Here is a 21,632-nt window from a genome sequence, read left to right on the forward strand (position 1 = left end):
TCATCTATCACCGTATATATATATATATATATATATATATATATATATATATATATATATATATATATATATATATATATATATATATATATTTACATATATATAGACCTCGTGATGATTTGTAGAACATTACACATATTTATAATTCTGTCGAATGTGATTTCTTATCTGTTACTTTCTCATATTAACTCATTGGAGTTATATGAAAACAATTTGTGACTATTGAGCATCTAGGAACAATTCAGTGGGGTCGATCAACAAGCCAACAATATGCATCATGATTTAATAGAATTGAATTGACAATAAGAGTAAGAGTGATTGTGTTTCAGTAATATGCTGTTACTTATGAATATATTTATAGACATGCTATCAACTTATAAACACAGCAGATCACCTCGCCCAATTTCATATTTGGAATATCTAGGCCCAAATCTTAAATCCTAGATCTAAATCTAAAATGATTCTGAGCTCAGGTAAATGTAAATGATCAAACTAAAAATTTTTGGCAGAAACAAGTCATTCACTTTGCATTCCCATTGTGTATTATTTGTAGTAGTAATAACAAAGACATATCAAGAAATATTTATAATAGAAAAATATCACATTCAAATCCCTAATGACCCCAGTCATTATCATAAAGACACGAGCGTAATAAATAGTACATTATACTGTGTGTTTCTCAATGACTCATATAATGCATAATTGGAGGCATAATAAAAGTTAACTCAAAATTTATAATAAGCTAAAATAAATTATCTGTTTGCTCGTGATTTTAAAAGTATGTATAAAGGGCAGGTCATTTTATACCTGGCTTCTAACATGGCAATAATTTGCAACAATTTATTCAATTTTATTTTTTGTTTTGTGCGGTACAATTCACTTCATGGCTAGAAATCATTGATTCAAATAAAAGAACAATCGCTACCCGAATAAAATGTTGCATTAGATTAACCAATCATGTGTGTTCTTTTGACGATCTCTTGTCAATCAAGATCAACTGATAAAGCCATGTTCTAACTTCTATAAATTTACACAGAGAATATATATCGTGAATCCGGCGGTCTGATTGGTGGAGGGCGCATAGTCATGTTAGAATTTAGATGCACAACATAAGCAGTTCAATATTGAATTTTAAAATCAATTTAATTGTACATCTGTGGTTTAGCAGTCTAATTTATTCTAAACCACATATATCACAAGTTCTAAGAATGATTAGATAATAAATATGCATGGTTTACAACGTTAAACTAATCACGTCGGTGGATTACTCGAGGGCATCAACGTACCATATTTCGATAAAATATTATGATTATGCAAATTAAGCAATTATTATACTCGATTTTTTAATCCGAACTACAAATCATGAGTGACAGATAATTTCGAATAACCAATGTGTGACGTCAATATACTACATTGTTAATAATACACGTCAATATCTTGTATGTTGATTCCACTATTTTATTTGCAACATATGATTTGTAATTACTCATAACAACGCAATAAGCTAGAGTGACAGGTCTATAGAATATAAATGTGTAACTCAATATGCACTGGTACTATTATACCGGTTGATTGTAGTGTTATTTAACTATACAACTATTTTGAAAATGAATTCACAGACAACATGTCATGCGAGTTAAATATAACTGGAAAAAGTTTTAAACATTAAATGTGATCACAGAATACACGCAAGCATTCAAGTTAGGTTTTATTGGCGACTATTTAAACGCTGCATTTGGTCAGTTTTCAAAATTTAGGATTCAAGGGAGGATCAGTAGTAACTCGGGGGGGGGTATCAGGAATTAGATTTATTTCACTTATTAACTGTGTAGATTTTTATCTATCATTTAGATGTGCAGAATTGTTTTTAATGATCTCTGTAGCATTGTTTCTGTGAAAATAATTTGTTTCAATTCTGCCACCTCTCCTATCATCGGGGGCGGAGCTACGTCACAAGACGTTCTACGTTGCTAAGACGCGCACCACTGTACCACGTATTTCTACGGGCTCTGTACGCGTTGCTGAGGAACTCGAAACGCCGAGCGAAGAGCCAGTGAAAATTCAGCTTTCAAAATCAACATTGACTTGGGCGGACAGATGACAAGGTGTTTCATGTTGGGAAAGCCTACTGTGACGACAATGCAATTCATTGTTGTAAACACATTATCTTTGTATTCGTATTCTAACATGTTATTTGCATTCAAGCGATGAATATTTTTTAAATAACCATTCACAGACAAGAATGTGTGCATGTCAGGTCTATAGACATGCGCCACTAGCTTAGCAGGTAATTAGTGGTATAATGTATCACAATGATATCAACTATATTGAATACGTAAACGAAACATACAACCCGCGATGACGATTAAATATAACCGCTCTAGTTGACTTTGGGTTCGATAATTATTAGCCTCGTTATGAGTCAAAATAGACAATCAGCATATTATCTTGTTTTACTCGTTATCTTGTTTTAAACCGGAATGTACGTGTAACATTTCTAGATATTTGATTTACAAATCATATTATATATTAATTAAGGACATATTAGATGTTTGTATTCAACTAAAATATAGTGACACAGAACTATTTTATGCTAATTCCACATCGGAATAAACTTTTCTACATTCCACAGCCTGATTTTAGTTATGCTGCAATGAATTACCATCGTCAGAAATCAACAATAGAATTTGGTAAACAGGGGATTTCCTGTTTTTTCCAATGCTGGGTCTTTAAAGATATGCAAATGTATTCATATAAATAGATGAATTCGTTCTATGGGACTTTTTTCATCTTAATCCGTTCATTGTCATATTAAATAGTTCACAGCTTGGGATAGGAAACATTAGAAGGTGAGGTAATCTTTTGTTCCGAGGCATATAATGCCTTATTGCAGTCATAAGTTAGAATCCTTGTGACAAAAATGTCTCGCACATATGGGACATATGTTGCTGCTACAAGAATGTTTGGAGAGGTGAAGGAGTCTTCTTGATGTAGAAATAAGCTCAACAAATTTCAGGATATATGGCACTGGTATGTGGTATTGCTCAACCCTGGCGAAATCTTACCAATGTAAACTTAGCTCGATGTTATGTAACGACGAGGACAATGACCCGCCAAAAGGGAAACAACGGACTTTTGTTTCTATACATTGAGTTCTCAAGCCAGAAACAATAAAAATTTACTAAATTCTAAAATGGCCGCTATGAAACAAGCAAATCCAGCTGTGTGTGTGCCGTCACTTCCTTGATATATCACGAGCCGACAAAACACTGAGTGTCCAGATCCAAACCAAATTTAATCACTTTTAAAATCACATATTTTGCCTGAAACAACCACCAAGCACTTGCTTAACACAGGAATGCCTTGTAATTATGCACAAACAAGACATGAATAAGTAATTTGGACATTTGGAAAACACTTTATGAATTAAAGATTGGGATCACAGGATTACGCCCGTTATACAATAGATATGCTAATTCGGTCATCTTGTCTGGCTATTTCTGTCAATGCTTTAATATTTATACCTGCATTATCATTACCCAGGTGTAAGTCATGACGTACTACAAAGTACCAAATTTCATTGAAATCCTTTCAGTGGTTCTGGAGATTTTGCTAGAATAGATACACATTCACTTAATAATGTCATATATTAATCGTGTGGTAATAATATCATGTTTTCAATTTCAAATAAGTCAATAGCGATTCCTTCTTACTTGTAAAAGTTTTTACACTTTTGATGACATCATCAGCTAGAGATATATCGTTGTCTGCATTCTGAATAACCTATAATAAATGAAACCATTATTTAAAAAAAAAACAATTATAATAATTTGGACCCGTCGCTGTTAAATTTGCATGTCAGTTTCGTTAATGTTATAGTCAATATATTCCCAATGAGAAAAATAAGACTGATATAAGCAATCTAAAATGGATTTTGTAAATCAATTGATTGGATGTTTTATGTTACTTTTCACCCTGTTCACAGCCATTTCGTTTTTTTAACTGTTAAAGATTGAAATTACTGGTACTGTACCGAAAATACCAAAATAACAAATTGCGAGACATTAATTCAGGAACATTATAAAACTATAAAACGATCGTCTCATTATGCATTACATTGTGTCACAATCGTGTTGTTGCCTTGTTACATCATTGTCATATATACCAGCGAATTGTCAGTTCGAGACCTGGACTATTATTGGATTACTTTTCATTCAGAATGATCCAAACACTATCGCCTGTAATAGTTTCACAGTACTATTTTAGAAGACACACAGGACAAACCATTATTACACTTTGGTAGGGGAGTCTTTACAATCAGGGTATACTTTACACAAATGGTCAATCCATCAACATTAAACTTGGTCGTTATTCCAGAAAGTCACCAGTGATCTTTATATTTAGAAATTAGTGTAGTAATGTATGTGTGTGATGAAATATTACAGCTAAGGATATTTGTAGCAACAAATAGCTTAAATAGATAGACCTAAATTACTAATTATCTAAACTAGCCAATAGAAACACGACATCTCATTCCATACGCAATAAAAGCCTGGTGATTTGACTTATTTGGAAGTTGTGTGATATTGCATTAGTAAGTTCCAGCTCGACGAAGTCTGTGATCAACAAGGCTGCCTCAACGATAAGAATAATGTTGCGTTTACTGATTGTACTCATTGCTGTAGGTGTTATTGCAGCTGCTCCCATGAAGGTATGTATACAATGTATACAAATTCAGGTCGACATACTCAATTTCATTTCGATCTGTTAAGTAGAAGGAAAATGTATCTGCTTTCCTGAGTGGTCAAATTTTTTTATGTAAATAGCCTCAACAATGTTGCTGTGATTCCATAGTACGAAGTACGTAAAGTGTTTAATTTTCTCTCATCATTATGTCAGGGTATAAATATGTAATTTGGTATTACATTACCTTAAGGTAGAGATGCAGTTTACCTGTCAGGTATTTTAATTAGTTAATTAGGAAACCAAGATGACCTCCCTTGTCAATAAAACTATATATTTTCAGAAAGCTTATTGTATGAATTTTAAAATTTTGAATTTTTTTTATGGGCACTGTAGTTTGAAATATGCAAAAGTGGTTTGAAAACAATTAGCTTCTGTTGTCAATTTTGCAGGGCAGCAGCTCAAATTTCACTACTTCAAGTTGATGCATACATTTACACCCAGGCTAGAGGTCTGTGCTATTGTTGTAACACTGCTCAACCAGAAACAATGCTCCGATGGCGTTTTGAAGATAAACACATTGTCAATCATTTGTGAATATTTCAAAACAAATGGTCAAAGCGTTTAGGAGCTAATTTTTTTAAAGTTCTGGGATGTGCACTAAAAGAGGCTGAGATAATTGCTAATTTGCATAACCATTCACTCAGTAGAAGTTTGCTAATGCTCATAATGAAAATGGCTGTAACAGTTACAAACTTAAATGTATTATTGTTTTGTATAAAGTTAAATATAGTGCATAATATGGAGATCCCGTCATTTCTTTTTTTTTTACAATGTTTCTTTTTTATTATTTATGTGCAGCTTTGCTAAATCATGCTAAGCATTCAAAAGAGAGAATTTTTGCACCTGTTATATATATTTTAAAATCGTCTTTTGAGTATGTTCCAATATTCATAATTCTACAAAATTTTAACCAGTTTATAGCCAAGACTGTTTGGATAATAAAAAGCAAAAAAAAAATCACTCCCAAGTGCCCACGAACCTGCATCTCCACCTTAAAACATATATTAACGGGAAGTGGCATTGCAAGAATGAGATTTGTATGCCCGCTCACAGCAGCATACAATTTATATATATACTGTAAAACACGTATTTTTAGTATGCATCTAATTTTTGCTCATTTAGCTAGACTGTAATTTCGCTAATTCAAGATGTCGCTATTTGAGAATAAAGTATATTCTCGCAATGAGATTGTTGGCATTTTGCTAAATTAAGATTTTGTTAATTCATGTATTGAGTCAAATTTGCCAGAATGTTATGTAGCTATTTCAATGTGTGTTAATCAATAACTCTTTCAACAATTTATTTAATGTATGCAATGTTACATCAGTTTTATCCGATATTTTTTCTCTGACCAATCCAAAAATATATGCTTTCCTCTTTTGGGAAATATTGCTTTCTCGTTCCAGATTGATAACCTAGGACAATTAGTAACATGCACAACCACACATTTGTGTGATATGCGTATTGACTAACTAACAACCGATCGTATAAACACGTCAAAGTTTTACATCGGTATTGTGGTTAACCTCCTATGATTGAGGTCGACATATATATTGCCAATACATACAGTGCGGTGAATTCAAAGCTCAATGATATTTTTGCTATTTCAAAAAATGTGTTATGGGCCATATCTGAAAGACGACCAACTAAAAAATGAAAATATTTTCTATTAAATTTTCTGAGAGCTCTTAAACCGAGTACAAAGAGAATGTATGTTGGCTAGTTCTACTGTGAGGTCAATGGAATTTAATGTTAGTAACACACGCCGTTTCATTGTATGCGTATTCCAACCAGGATGTCTGCATTTAGCGACATATCCTCTATAAGTAACAATAAACAATGAGGCGTGCATCATTACGTTTAGATGCGTGTTCAAGCTAAGTATAGATACTACGACTCACAATTGTTGATCGTAGTGGTAATAATATACTTTAAATAGATCCGCTAAAACGACACATACAACACACGATGATAGTTAAATAAAACAGACCCTGGTTGAGGATGTATTCGATCAGTAATACACATTTTTATCAAAAGTGGATCAACAATTACTCGTTTGTAAAAAACGTATATATAATTTATATAAACAATCTCTAAACAATCAAATCAGGATGCAATGTACACTTGATAATGTTCAAATGACATCTATTTTACTGATTCATCTGCGATTCAATGACATGTGTAATGACATGTGTAATTGTGCCTCGAGGACTCTATCACATAAAAAATTCACAATTCTCCTGCGAAAGGAGACTCAGAACAATTTAGTGACTCTTTATTTTGATTATCAAAATTGGAGTACAAAACTTATTGCTGACATAAAGGCAGGTTGGTCAGACCTTTAACGAATTGACATCGTCCGTTTGTACATCCGCCGCTTATCTTCTTGTTTCAATAAACAGTATCATGTACAATAACACTCTTGAATAATAAACATATTAGACTTAGTTGAAGAAACAGAAAACTTATATTTATTAGAGTGGGTGAAAGATATGATTAGTCAAATGCATTTGTATGGGGCTCCTAATAGTATTGTTTGAGTGGTCAATTTATGGACGTGACTAAATTTAAACAAAAATGACAGCAAAGCAAATTAGGATGTATGAATCTATTATTTGATAACAATAACTCATGTTTCTAAATCTATATACCATACAACGGAAGTAGTTTTAATAACGTCTTATAACACATTTTGGTTCTTTACTGCCTATCAAAAAAAATATTACATTACAACACATGTTTGATTGGTGATATATATTGCTCTTATCACTTATTTATCAACAATATGAAGATAAAATGGATTGCCAAACCAACACAAAGATTGTATAAGTAATTGTGCATAATAGTGTATTCACTCGAATAGGTTTCAGAAACCTGTTCTATTTGATGTGGTGTGTTATAAAAGCTGCATTATAAGATGTTACATTAATATTTATATGTGTATGTAAATTGACATCAGTTTTACATATCTGTGTTTTATTTTCACAGAGGAATGTGACCTCAGGTATGTATAATTGGTTATTTTTGTATATGTTTTAAATAATCAGACGCTTAACGAATTAAACGTGCATCAAGTAGCTAGTCCAAACCAACAATTTACCATGACAGACATAGAGTATGATTAACATTATAATAGGGTCAGAGTTTAATACAAAATAATTCTAGCCTCAGGTAACATCCATATTCTGACAATATGCCATCTTCACCCAACATAATTATCAATTCATCCATCCATATACCCAGCCATACCACAACATTGAGATTAAGGTACATAGTGGTTACAAATTCAAACCATTCCATTAAAAACGCTCTATTGCCGAGCGTATTGCTTGTATTCTTAGAAAATTAGTTTGCATGATAATTTTTTGATAGAAAATTATATGAAATTTAAATTCCAATTTTGATTTTGCAGAGGTATCTCAATCGAGACATCTGTCATATACCCTAATAATTATGTTAGATCTCAGATTGCCGAGGACCTTTTTTTCTTTGTATTGCTTAGAAATGATTTGTTGCAAAGAAATCTAGTTTTTCAATTCCTCAATATCAAGACAACAATTAGCTTATTATTATTAATTTTATTGAGATGTGTGTCTGTTTATCTTGTCTTTATTACGGACATATCTTGACATGTTTACAGTATTGTTCGATTTGTTTTTTGAGTGAAATAAAATTATGTCTTCGTGTAAATATTTGTTGATATTTAATAAAAACAAATATTTTTGTGGCACACAATTTTGGGTTCGTCAGATATTAAACATTTTCAGCATGACTCAATTAGTATCCTATCAGAAGGATTGCAACATGATTGCAGTGGTCCATCTTGGATATAGATTCCAATTTTCTTACGCTTAACATGGTTCTTGTGGGCCTTATCCTCTTTCTTGTCAATGACATACCGAATACACTAAACTAAACAGATTCAATGACACGTGCTGAACAAGTGTTACACTTGTTTCTGTTATCATCATAACACTTTATATTTGTTTTACAAATAATTCTACTTCCCCAATTTGCAAATACGACAACAGTATTGCTGATATATCTGATCTGTTTAATATAAAGTCATTTCCAATTCACTTGCGATAATATTATTCATCTTGTCCCTTGTTTGTTCATTTTAAGTCAATATTTTCAAATCTGGACAGTATTGACCTAAACTCATCTTTTGTATTTAATTTTTTGTTTCAGTAAAAAAATGATATTATGATTGTGTAAGTATTTGTTTTGGTGTTTATAAATGTATCACGTATATTGCTAATGAAAAAGATATATACTTTTTGTTGCATACAGATTTGGGTATGATAGTTTTTGGAAGTGAATATTCTCCGCAAAACGTATTGGCTAGGCTATTTCAAGGACTACGAATTGAAGACACTGGTCGCGAGATAGACCCTGTTTTTTATTTATTTTACATGGCCAATAATTTACATCGATTTTTGGAAGGAATGATGTTAACAGAGGAAGATCCAGCCATCAGGCAGGCAATGGCCGGTAAGTCTTATTGTTGCGTTTATGTAAATCTGATTACACACATGCTAACGAATCACATATATAACATATCACATATACCTGTCGTATTCTATTGTTGTTATTGAAAACAAATTTTTCTACTTTTATTCGTTGGTGGACAGACATGTTTGTATGTGTAGGAAACTCAACTGCAGTTGCTACGGAGGATGACCTAATTCGTCAGATTAGAATATACCAAGATTACGTAAGCTTTCTTGAGGTGTATTCATTGGCTCAGGCAGAGCTTAGCCTTTTACTTGGAAAAAAGCAAGACCTAGAAGAGTACAACTCTGATGATCCGGCCATTGAAGAAGATCTGGCATGGACTGAGTTAGCAATTGAGCAATACAGTGAAGCTGTTGACCAGGGTAAAGGTGGGTTTATAACAAACAATCACCAATAGTGGTATGCATGGCCCCTTAGTCTGGTCAACTTTCATTGCATACTACATGAAATTATTGGTGAAATCAACAATTCAATTATAATTACAATTGATATAATGGTTTGACGGGACATTGCTAGCAATGTTCTACTGTTTGATGACGAAAAGTAAATTAATTATATTAATCTATCAATTTAAAATCAAAACGTTTTTGTTTGACGTGATAATTTGCAATTATGAATGTCAATTTATAATCCGGATACAATACGCTATACTGACATGTAAATGTTTTGTCATTGTTTTCAGAAACAATCATCAACGCTTGTCAATTGAAGAAGTGAACATGATAACAGTTATGTATTATTTCCTGGCGATAAATAAAAATCGCTTCATATACTAAATATTTAATCTTCCTTCGTGAAATTAAAATGTCAATTTCGACCAGCTTCGATATTATGTATAGGTGCAAAAGCAGAGTGAGCATGTAATTTTAAATGTAATACTTGAAGAATTTGATTTCCGGGTTACTAATAAAGGGTGATAATATGCATACAAAAAGTAAAGTCGCTATGAATTATTACATGCTTGTAATCAATATGTGCAATATTAACTGTAACAGAACTGTTGTACATGATAATAGAATATATTCCCTAACGTTTATTCAATTATGCTGTTGATGATAGAATAGACTGTCAACAGTCCTCAAGCCTAATTTGTCAGTATATTTATTATTAATTTAATGCCGTAGGCATTCCAGTGAAAGGCCGATACCTGAGAACGCTCTCACGCGACTAACATGCCCCGCCTAATATTAAAACCTAGCGACGTAATTCGCCTGCATGCCAGTTGCACTACTCACAAATGCTGGTTTATTGTGTTAATAGCAGACCGTGATCAGACTGACTGTGAAAGGGGCTTAACTGTTAGCTACATTTATTGATGGGAAAATATAATTTTTAATGTATATAGATTATTTTTTGTAGACTTCATAGTTATTAAAATGTGAATAATCACTAAAATAGAGAATTGCATGTAACTATGATGCGGTTAATTCTCGTGTTATTAAACCTTCATCTGAGGTACCAGGGATTGTGGAGCTCGCCACCGTCTCACTGAACAAAGACACACATACAGCTTGCAGGTAGAATATGTGTCAACTTCTAAACATGGTCATCTCGTGAGACATGTGGAGATCCTTGTGACATTAGACTAAGACTCTCTTTATTACTTAAAAAAGCTCAACCAATTACAATGAAGTATAAAGTCTTTAAGGCGTAACGGACACATACTCAACTCACATACAGCCAATCACACGAAGTATTAACACGTCATATATATTGATTTATTACTTACTCCCTATATTAAGAAACTATACATACCATATTGTTAGAAATAGTTCCAGTCAATGATTTCAGTTCCGACCAAGGCGCCACATGGGTCTAAATGGTGACAGGTTATGGAAATGTGATCAATTATGAACCAGCTATTCAGTAGCAACTACCTATTATGTCGTATCAGTGACCCATCCGTAGACACACAGAAATAAATCATGACATGACTATATAAACTAATGTGACCGAGGTTACTCGTGGAATCAGCTATAGTTTTCAAGATGTCAATAATTTAAATAATAGAAAATGAACAATACCCTAGAATGGAATATAAGAGGATTTAAACCGTTCGTTACGGGTGGGGCTATGGTCGCCAGGGAAACGGTTACAGCGATGCAACTCATCAATGATGTACTATTCTGATTATACTGTAGTGTGTTTATTAATGCATGTAAATCAACAGCAAACGGAACTGCAAAACAATGTTACTATTGTAAGACCCCTTAAATAATTTGAAAAATGAACTGTTATTAAGACTTATTGACCTTTCCAAGAATATGAATGTTAACAATACGCTTAAACAATCGATCGTTTACGTACCATCAAGGAAATCCAGACATCTAATAATAGAATGAAATGGAATATTAGTTCACAATGAATATATATAGACAAGTAGCGTAGTTTCATAAATCGCAGACAAAATGATATATGTAGAATCACGCACAGCCTTTTTAAGTGATGAGAATACGCATATATAAATGGTAAAATATTATTATCTGATTTGTTTCTTTTTTTTCCGTATGTTTCATAGAACAAACAAATATCTCATATGTCAGTATACATGTTATATAAAACAAGGTTTAATAAATAAGGTTATATTCGTAACAAATAATAAACAACTAGAGTACAACAATTGAATAATTATCAAGATGAGATCGTAAGCTCAAGTCAAATATACAAAATGACGCACTAGAATAAACGAATGGCCATCATATACACATAAGGATCATTCATTTCAAATGTTTGTTGTTGTTGTTTTGTAATAAATCAAACAGCAAAATTATTATCGTTTTAGAAATCTTGGCACTTTTTCTACATTTTGAATTTTACTCTTTTACCCTAGCTCGTATACAATAGAACAAACAAAATCAAATGACCACCATATGTCACGGATTCATTACACTGCACAATCAAATTATAAATATATATCACTATGCTTTGGACGTGATAACATCCAGAAACAAAATGTTTGACAAATGACCAGTTATCACGTGAAAAATGAGTTAGATTACGTGCAGTGTTATATGTATCGTTTAGTTAACCTTCAAAGCTTATAATAAAACTAAAATACAAACTATACTAAAGCAGAAAAGCACAACAATATAAGAATTGAGACTGAGAAAATTGAGTAGAAATGTTAACAATAAGGTTATACCTGTTTGTTCTGTAGAAGGAGATATCACGCGATTCCTAAAATAGTATTCAGAAACAATGGGTGCACATGATAGGAAGGGCGTGACTTGTTCTTATAGTCACCCTGTCATATATTTTCTGGCCCAATCATTTCAATATTCTGTATGAAATTAATCTTAGCTCATCGAGAATCCATTACACCATGTTTAAGATAACAAGCGCCACCTCCATAATCAGAACATTTTCATTGAAACAATGGTATATGCGACATATCGCATGGCTACTGTGTATGCGTGTGTGTATTGTATTCAGGTGTATTAAAGTACAATACCTGCTTGTATATTACCTATATTTATAAATGTTAATCCATACAACACAGTGCAAGCTGAGTACCTGCATTTGTATAGAGGTATATTTTTCATATGCTATATCTTAAGTGTAGGCATTTTATGAGGAACAGAGTCTAGGCTAAAACCAGAACAAATACAATATCACATTACATTTGATCGGAAACATGGCATGTATAGAAATATCAAATTGTAGAAAAAGAGAGACCGATATAATGTGTGTCTATTAAATACATGAATGTATTACAATTATTAAAACAAATTCTTAATCTTCTAAAACAAGTCATGTATTAATATATTGCGTGCAGCACTAATTTCTGATTACCATTTCCTGTCAAAAATCATGTAGAACAACCATTATAATTACGGCAGTTCATTTAAATATACCATTTACATACTGCCGAACGGTTTGTTGGACGGAATCTCAGATATGCTAGGCTGCATCGACGATAACAAGAATGTTGCATTTACTGATCTTACTCATTCGTTCCTTGTTTACTGTAGCTGGCCCAAATAAAGTATTTTTACAGTGTGAATTCAGGTCTAGGTTTTTCAATTTCGCTTTAGTTTTCGAGTAGAAACAAACATATCTGCATTGACTGTGCAGACAATTTCACATCAGAGGTCATATTTAGCCAGTTATCTATACCCCATTCTCAAGTTAACCAATTCGTGACGTAACATTAATTCGAAAATCTATTTACTGGGCGTGGCGTGGCTTTAGTGGAGTGAGCTCCGAGAGATAACTATGCACGCTCATTGGGCATGGAACTTCAGACTGGGTAACTACGTATCTAATCAATAACATTGTACTGGTGAAGTTCTGCATGTTTCACGAGGAGTTCCACATATGACATTCAACTCATGAATTCTTATCTTCTCTGGTGTAATATCAAAGAATCAAACCAGCAGAAATACACTCATTGACATGTGGAGTAATACCATTGACTGCCTTGCCGGTAGTCTTCATGAGCAACTGGAACGAGTTACCCATATACATGGAATTGCCAATCAAATAACTTGCCATTTTACACTTCGAAAATAAGTGTACGACTTTAGCTTGTTTGCATGCAAAATAACTTAGTAATGTACTTTACACATTTGATGATTATCAATATCGATGAAATAAGAGTATTCAATATATTATCCCCAGTCAAAGATCGGCCTTTCTATGTGAGCTACGAAATTCAAATCGTTTGATTTTTTGTTGCAAATTTTCGGTCCGCGTTTTTCACGCAACAAGTGAGATCTCGCAGTGCAACGGAATATCACCTATTGCCAGTGTGGTTCATGTAGTTTGTTTTATATGGTCAGTGTAAAAAGCATCACAGATTCCCTTATATTCTAATATACATTTGTAAGTATAATTACCGACAAGTTCGACTAGTCGTAATCCAGTTTGTGTGCAGCATGTCAGTTTTGTTCTCTGTTGATGCTTTAGAAGAACCCCGGTGCGATCAGGAAAATCCATCATTGACGAGTAATGTTTGTCCGATTAACCAGTAAATCCGGAATGAACAACAACGCATCATTTATAAGAACATTGTTCTAGTATCGAGTCTGCGGCACTATGTAATAGTAATATTTTAATCACACATCATTGACATGACATGAGCTCTTCACGGAAAAAAAATAATATGCAAAAATTATTTATTTGTCGCGTATTCCTGTCTTCGAGTACCTGTAAATGGGAACGTAAGATACGATGAGTGTCGTTCTATTATTATCCTAATAGCATGTGAAATTTTACAAAATTGATCGTACAAAGAAGTATGAGAGGTGTGATGTAATGAGGCTGAACACAGCTGGGTTACAATGTCCAAGACTCGACTGATTATGTCGTTAGTGGCGAGCTTATTATGCTAGAATATTGGATATGCGGGCGCTATATACATTCGAGGACTAATCTTCAGCCTCTGTTCATCGGTGCTTTCAGAACATTTATTTTTTGAGGATGTTTACGTGCACGATCATTCCATATTTGGAATTCGTGTTTTCCAATATGGTGGGATGCAAATACCAAGTGCAATACCGCAAAATTACGGCACGCTGTAACTTATGGTGTTACGTTGACAGATGTATAAAGCATATATTACATAAGTTACAGTGTGCCGTAATTTTGCCGTGTTTTACCGAGTATTTTCATCCTACCATATAAGGAAATGCGAATTCCAAATATGGAATGACTACGCGCGTAAGCGTCCTCTAATACTAAACATAGCTCCTACCAGGATTTGACCGGACTCCACACAAAGAAATTCGCCGATTCTGTACTTTTTGGATTTCGGCATTCCCATAATGTATCCTTGGAAGAAAATGATGTATAATAATAAGGCTATTATCAAAATAATTGGTGATATTAATGTTATGACAGCCATAACCTGAATACCCTTATCATCCTGTCATGATATTACCCAAACCAATTCGCAATGTTTTTATTGTGACTGATTTAACACTACCGAAATAGCATTTTAACGGTTCATACCAGTCATGTGACCATAAGGGAATTTACTTTCTTCTCCCGCGGTATAAATATGTTAGTATGGATTCAAGAGATTGATACACTGCTTTTATATTCATCAAGCCTTTATAAAACACTTGTCTATTACTTTATGTTAGCCATGGTCGATTTGGAGAATGACTATGAATTGCTGATGTATTTTAGCGATTTTAGCAATCTTTCTTTATATTGAATAATCAGACGATTTAAAAAAATGAAATCTGGTATATATAATTTAATCCGTGAAATATGTCAAAGTGTCTTATATACGCATAGTGTATACATAACAATAAATGGTCTAGGACAATGCTCAGATCTGCTACCTTAGTGATTTTCATTAAAAATCTGCACATAATAATAAGTGTTCTAAAAGATGCGAAACTTAATTTGTATTCATAACAGTTTGTTGAATATAATGGGAAAACCGATAAAACTTGGAAAATAATAAATGAAATATTAGGAAGAGGACATTCAAAAACAAAATTACCGGACCACATTGATGTCCATTACCCCTGTAGCAACGTTACGACTACACTGAATGACCAAGATGCAATTGTAAATGGGTTCAATAACTGATTACCAGAGTTTGGATGTACCTTGCAAACGAAATCTCGCCACGTACATTCGACAATTACAATGCACAGGTAACACATTTTTCTTACGTGGTACCACGGTTCATGAAGTGTCAGGTATATTGAGATGGTTAGATAAAAAGAAGGCAGTTGGTTTTGACCAAATAAGTGCTAAGCTACTCATACATGCAACAGAGTATATTTCTAAGCCCCTCTCTCATATTATAAATCTTTCATTCTCTTCTGGTTCGTTTTAAATGTTCTTAAAATAGCAAAGGTAACCCCTATTTTTAAAAAGGAAACTCCTTTTAACCCTGGTAATTATAGACCTGTCTCAGTACTGCCCCAATTAAGTAAATTATTCGAGAAAATAATCAACAAACAATTAACTGTTTATTTGAATAAATTCAATATATTTATTCCAAGCAGTACGGCTTTAGAGAAAAAAATAGTACAAAACTCTCTGTTATAGACCTAGCACAAAAGGTATTAGATGGAATTAATAAAGGGAATGCAGTTCTTGGAATTTTCTTAGATCTTAGAAAGGCGTTCGACACTGTTAGTTACTCATTTTTATATCTGGATATGGTATTCGAGGCCTATCTTTGGACTTGGTCGTGAGCTATTTACAAAAAAGGGAACAACATGTAAGTGTGAATGGTGTAACAGCAGTATTAACAGTATTAATCTACACTATGTTAATGAAAAGTTAAATCAAATACTTGACTGGTGCGACTGCAATAAACTGACAATAACTATTAAGAAAACTGAATACATCTTATTCAGAGGTAAAAACACAAAAGTAGCGACTTTTTGGAGTTTGACAATTAGAAACCAAACTATTAGTGAGGTAGAGTGTACTAAATTTGTTGCTGTGCTGCTTGATCATGTGATGAGCAAAATAAGTGTCAAAGCAGGTATCATATATAAATTAAGACAAAAATTTCCAAGGTCAAATCTAATATTATTGTATAACTCATTTATTTCGCCACATATTTCATATATGTTGGAAACCTGGAGAAATGCCTACAAAACTCATTTACATCCAATACTAATTATTCTGAAACGAATTGTACGTACTATTTCTGGTTCACCTCCTTTTTGACATACTCTCCCATTGTTTAACAGCTGTGATATACTTGACATATACAAACAACGCCAGTTCCAATTAGCCCTTTTCGTTTTTGATAGTATTCATGGACATTTTTCTAATTCTATATCCCAACTCTTTGAGCATGAACCCAAAACTTATCATACTAGGTTTCAAACCAAAGGAAATTTAATATTTCCAAAGTACCGTATTAATGTAGGTCAACGTTCTATTAAAAATACTGGCCTCAATCTCTTGAACCAGCTACCACAGAATAAAGGACCTTACCTCAAGGAAATTATTTAAGTTAAAAATGAAAGAGAAAATAATTGAATAATAATAATAATTGTTGTTATCATCATTATTTTCATTATTGTTATTATTATTAGCTTCATTTACAGGTTCAGGTCATTATAAATCACCCTCAAATATAGTGTAATTCATTTCTTTTTGAGGAATCAGACTAGATTAGCCAACGGCTATTTCTGTTTCCTATTTTACCTATTTAAAATTAATTTTTGTTTTGTAAACTAAAAATGTACATTATTAGGTAAAAATAAAATGTTTGATTGATTGAATAATATTACTTGATTTGCATAATGATTAATTTTCAGCTTGTTCGTAACATACGCCACTATTTTGTATGCTGATTCTACTATTTGATATGTATTCAAGTGTCGTGAGATCTTTCATTAAATACAATACAAGTTGCTATAAGTTGGAGTGACAGGTCTATAGAATATGAATGTGTAATTGAGTATACACTGGTACTAAAGGTACCGGTTGATTGTAGTTTTATTTCACTATACATTTATTTTAGAAACGGTTTCACAGACAACATGCGATGCGAGTTAAATATAACTAGAAAGAGATGAAACAAATAATAGGGTTTTATTTCACTATACATCTATTTTAGAAACGGTTTCACAGACAACATGTGATACGAGTTAAATATAACTAGAAAGAGATGAAACAAACAAATGCGATCACGGAATACACGCAAGCATGCAAGTCGTTTCTTTTCTTGGCTTTGAGACTGCAATCGATCATATGTGACAGCATAAACAGTAATAATGTTGTGAATGCGTGTATTCGATTAGATGTGTAAAGAGATTGTTACCAAAATTTCTCCAACACGCGTGTCTTACTATGCGCACATAGGCAAGTTAAATTAGGTAACGACAACATCTTGTTTGAGTTCTTTAACAATATTGCCAAATAAATATTGTACAGGATTAGGGACAAACATTAATAACATGTGAGCAGCTTCAAGTAAAAAAGACACTAGTAGTAGGTTTCAAAAAATTAATAAAACAAGTGAATATAACCTTTATATACAGACGTGGAATGGTGAAATCCCGCTCGTAAAATCTCTACCCCGCCTGCGTCTCGGACAGCACAGACACTGGCAAGCACTGAGGTGCACGGAGACAAAGACATGGGAGAATGTTCGGTAAAAGTGGGAGCGATCAGTCTCCAAAATGTCACGTTAAATTAATCAAACAAAACCCCAAAACACACAAACCAACTCAAAGCGTCAGCTTAAATGCTGAGTAGATTAATCTATATCCATGAACCGGTAAAATAACTGTTACAACACATTCGCTTGGTATGAGCGTGTACAACTCATGATAGAAATATTGAAGAAATATATATAAGGGAGTGAATGAAGCGTGTGGAACACACATTGGTGAAGGATTACGTGCTTACAATTGTCAGGGTGAATGAGATATGATATTGAAATGCCTGTCGTAAGTGTGGTAATTTAACAGTCTGTTCAAATGCAGTAAAAAGTTCTGCAGTACCAGCATCAATAACAATGTAAGACAATGCATAATATTCATTAGCTCTCGACAGAAATTAATGATGATAACCTTTTGACTCTCATTTATGTGGTATAATTTATGTTCCAGTGTTGCATATTTCCACATAAATTTTGGCCATCAAACATGTGTGCTATATGGATTGGTGAATATACCACGGGTTAACAATAATTATTGTAAACACATTCAAGATTGGAATAATTATTCGAGAACTGTGTTAATATATTATGTTTTACCTAATTGTGTTTCATTTTCACAAAAATCTTGTAAGGTGTCGCTGGGTAAGTAAATTTTATTATAATTAGTCAGTCAGCAATTCAAACATGCATCGAACAGCAAGTCCAGAACTACGATTTAACCAAGCAAACATCTTGTATCATTAAAATTAAAATATGGTCAGACTTAAAATGTAATAGTCCACCAATGATTACCACGTTTCATCATCACCAAACACATCTACCAATCCAACTAAGCATCCATTCGTATTCTCATCCATGCCATATTATTGGGTTGGATGATATATCAATTGCATACAATATACCATCAAATTTATCAACTCATCTACCTATATATCTATATTGTCATCCGTGCCATCCTATCTATACATCAATCATTCCATCTAAATAATCCACCCTATCCAATTTTGTAATAAAATAAAATTATGTTTATTTTGGTTTGATGGTGAACAGTTTATAGTAATATATGTGTCTCATGGCTAGTGGTTGAAGGTAGTGTGTCTGCTGGACAGCATCGTCGTAAGCTATTAATTGAACCCACCTTCCATCTAGCCATCTATTCCACCCAGTCGCCAATTCATCAAATTTCATTCCAAAACATCAACCAATTCATACGTCTACCTAAAGGCCCGCCATTCTGTATCCCTCCGCCCACACATATATTTATCTATTCATCGATATTTAACAATGCATTTTTAATTGCTAGTAATGTAGTTAACAGAACAGATATAAACAAGTATACATTACAAATACATAGCAAAATAAGACCAATGAAAAGCACAAAAAATGAAATTTTGTTACGTTACTATTGTAGATTGTTCTGGTCGATTAATGTGATGTCTATATGGCGTAACTAATTTACAAATTAATTGCTATTTTAAATTTCATTCAAATGTCGAATCGAATTATGGATGATTGCCGCAATTTCAGAAGAGAACTAGTACATCAAATATTACTTTAGGGCCCGGGTTAATTTCTTGTCAAACTGCAGGAAAAATAAGCCCGATACAAAATACAATTATTTTTGTGGCAAGATTCAAAATAATAAATCAAAAAAAGTGTCTAATATATCATTTACATGCACATAACACTTGGGTCCCCAAGATACTATGAAGAAAAAATAGTATTGTTTTTATTCTACGATGGAATTATAGGATGGAATAAAGTAATACGAACAGTTAACAATCGAAAAAGATATTCGTCGCGTGTTTAAAAACAACGGCCTAAAGATCACGATCGAAGCAAACAAGAAAATCGTAAACTTCCTTGATGTAACGGTAAACCTCATTGAAAGTTCGTACAGTGCCTTCATAAAGCCTAATGCCAACTTGGTATATGTACACAAAGAGAGTAATAACCTACCCGCCATCACAAAGAATATCCCGGCCGGGATTAACAAGCGTCTTTCTGCAATATTGTCAGATAAGAAGATGTTTGACATCGCGGTACCACCCTACCAAAGAGCTCTACGCGAAAGCGGCTACAAACACCAACTAAAGTTTGAGCCCCCCCCCCCACACAGAGAAGGGTAAAAAAACCGGGCCGCGTAGCAACGTCCTTTGGTTCAACCAACCATATAGCTGCAGCGTCTGTAACAGTTTAGGGAAGCGATTCCTGGATCTAATCGACAAGTGCTTTCCTACCGACAACAACCTCAAGAAAATATTTAACAGAAATACAATCAAAGTCAGCTATAGCTGTATGAACAACATCAAAGATACCATCAACAAGAAAAACAAACACCAACTCGCGACCGAAAATAACACTACCACTGACGAAACGAAAGCCAACAAGTTGTGAAATTGCCAGAAAAAAACAACATGTCCACTAGATGGGAAGTGTTTGCAGTCCGGCGTCGTATACCAAGCGGAAGTTACGCGTTTAGACAAACACACCAGTGAAACGTACGTCGGACTTACTGGTAATGAGTTCAAAACAAGATACAGAAACCACACGGCCTCATTTCGCAATCAGGCCCCCAGAAATGCGACAGAACTAAGTAAACACGTCTGGTCACTCAAAGAAAAAGATATTGAATATGAAATACAATGGAAAATTCTTACTCGCGGTAGCCCGTATAATAGCTCCAGCAAACGATGTATTTTATGTTTGAAAGAAAAATTCATCATAATTTTTAGACCCCACCACTCCACATTAAACAAAAGAAATGAACTCGTGTCATCATGCCGACACAGACCAAAAGCTCTATTATCTAACAATTAAACTTTCTATTTAATTTTAATTAATATGTTAATTTGCGAATCTTATAATGCATGCCCTTTGGTGCAGTGAGTGATTAATCATAAAGCTCCTGATGAGTGAGGTACTTGTACCTTACGAAACAGTGTTGTCGAGTTTCAATATTCATGTAGTTGTGTAATAAATCATCTATCACCGTATATATGTATATATATATATATATAGACCTCGTGATGATTTGTAGAACATTACACATATTTATGATTCTGTCGAATGTGATTTCTTATCTGTTACTTTCTCATATTAACTCATTGGAGTTATATGAAAACAATTTGTGACTATTGAGCATCTAGGAACAATTCAGTGGGGTCGATCAACAAGCCAACAATATGCATCATGATTTAATAGAATTGAATTGACAATAAGAGTAAGAGTGATTGTGTTTCAGTAATATGCTGTTACTTATGAATATATTTATAGA

The 21,632-nt window shown here is 33.3% G+C and overlaps 1 protein-coding gene across 1 annotated transcript; it reads left to right on the forward strand.

Moving 5' to 3' along the window:
• Window positions 1-4,580: 4,580 nt before the first annotated feature.
• LOC146730114 (uncharacterized) lies at window positions 4,581-10,203 on the forward strand. The gene is made up of 5 exons (XM_085494597.1): window positions 4,581-4,711; window positions 7,735-7,750; window positions 9,040-9,240; window positions 9,381-9,632; window positions 9,947-10,203. Exons 1-5 carry the CDS (start codon window positions 4,652-4,654, stop codon window positions 9,979-9,981), a joined length of 564 nt encoding a protein of 187 aa, XP_085350723.1. The 5' UTR covers window positions 4,581-4,651; the 3' UTR covers window positions 9,982-10,203.
• The last annotated feature ends 11,429 nt before the right edge of the window (window positions 10,204-21,632 follow it).

This window comes from Saccoglossus kowalevskii, chromosome 20 (genome assembly GCF_978046115.1).
Source record: "Saccoglossus kowalevskii chromosome 20, keSacKowa6.1, whole genome shotgun sequence".
NCBI lineage: Eukaryota > Metazoa > Hemichordata > Enteropneusta > Harrimaniidae > Saccoglossus > Saccoglossus kowalevskii.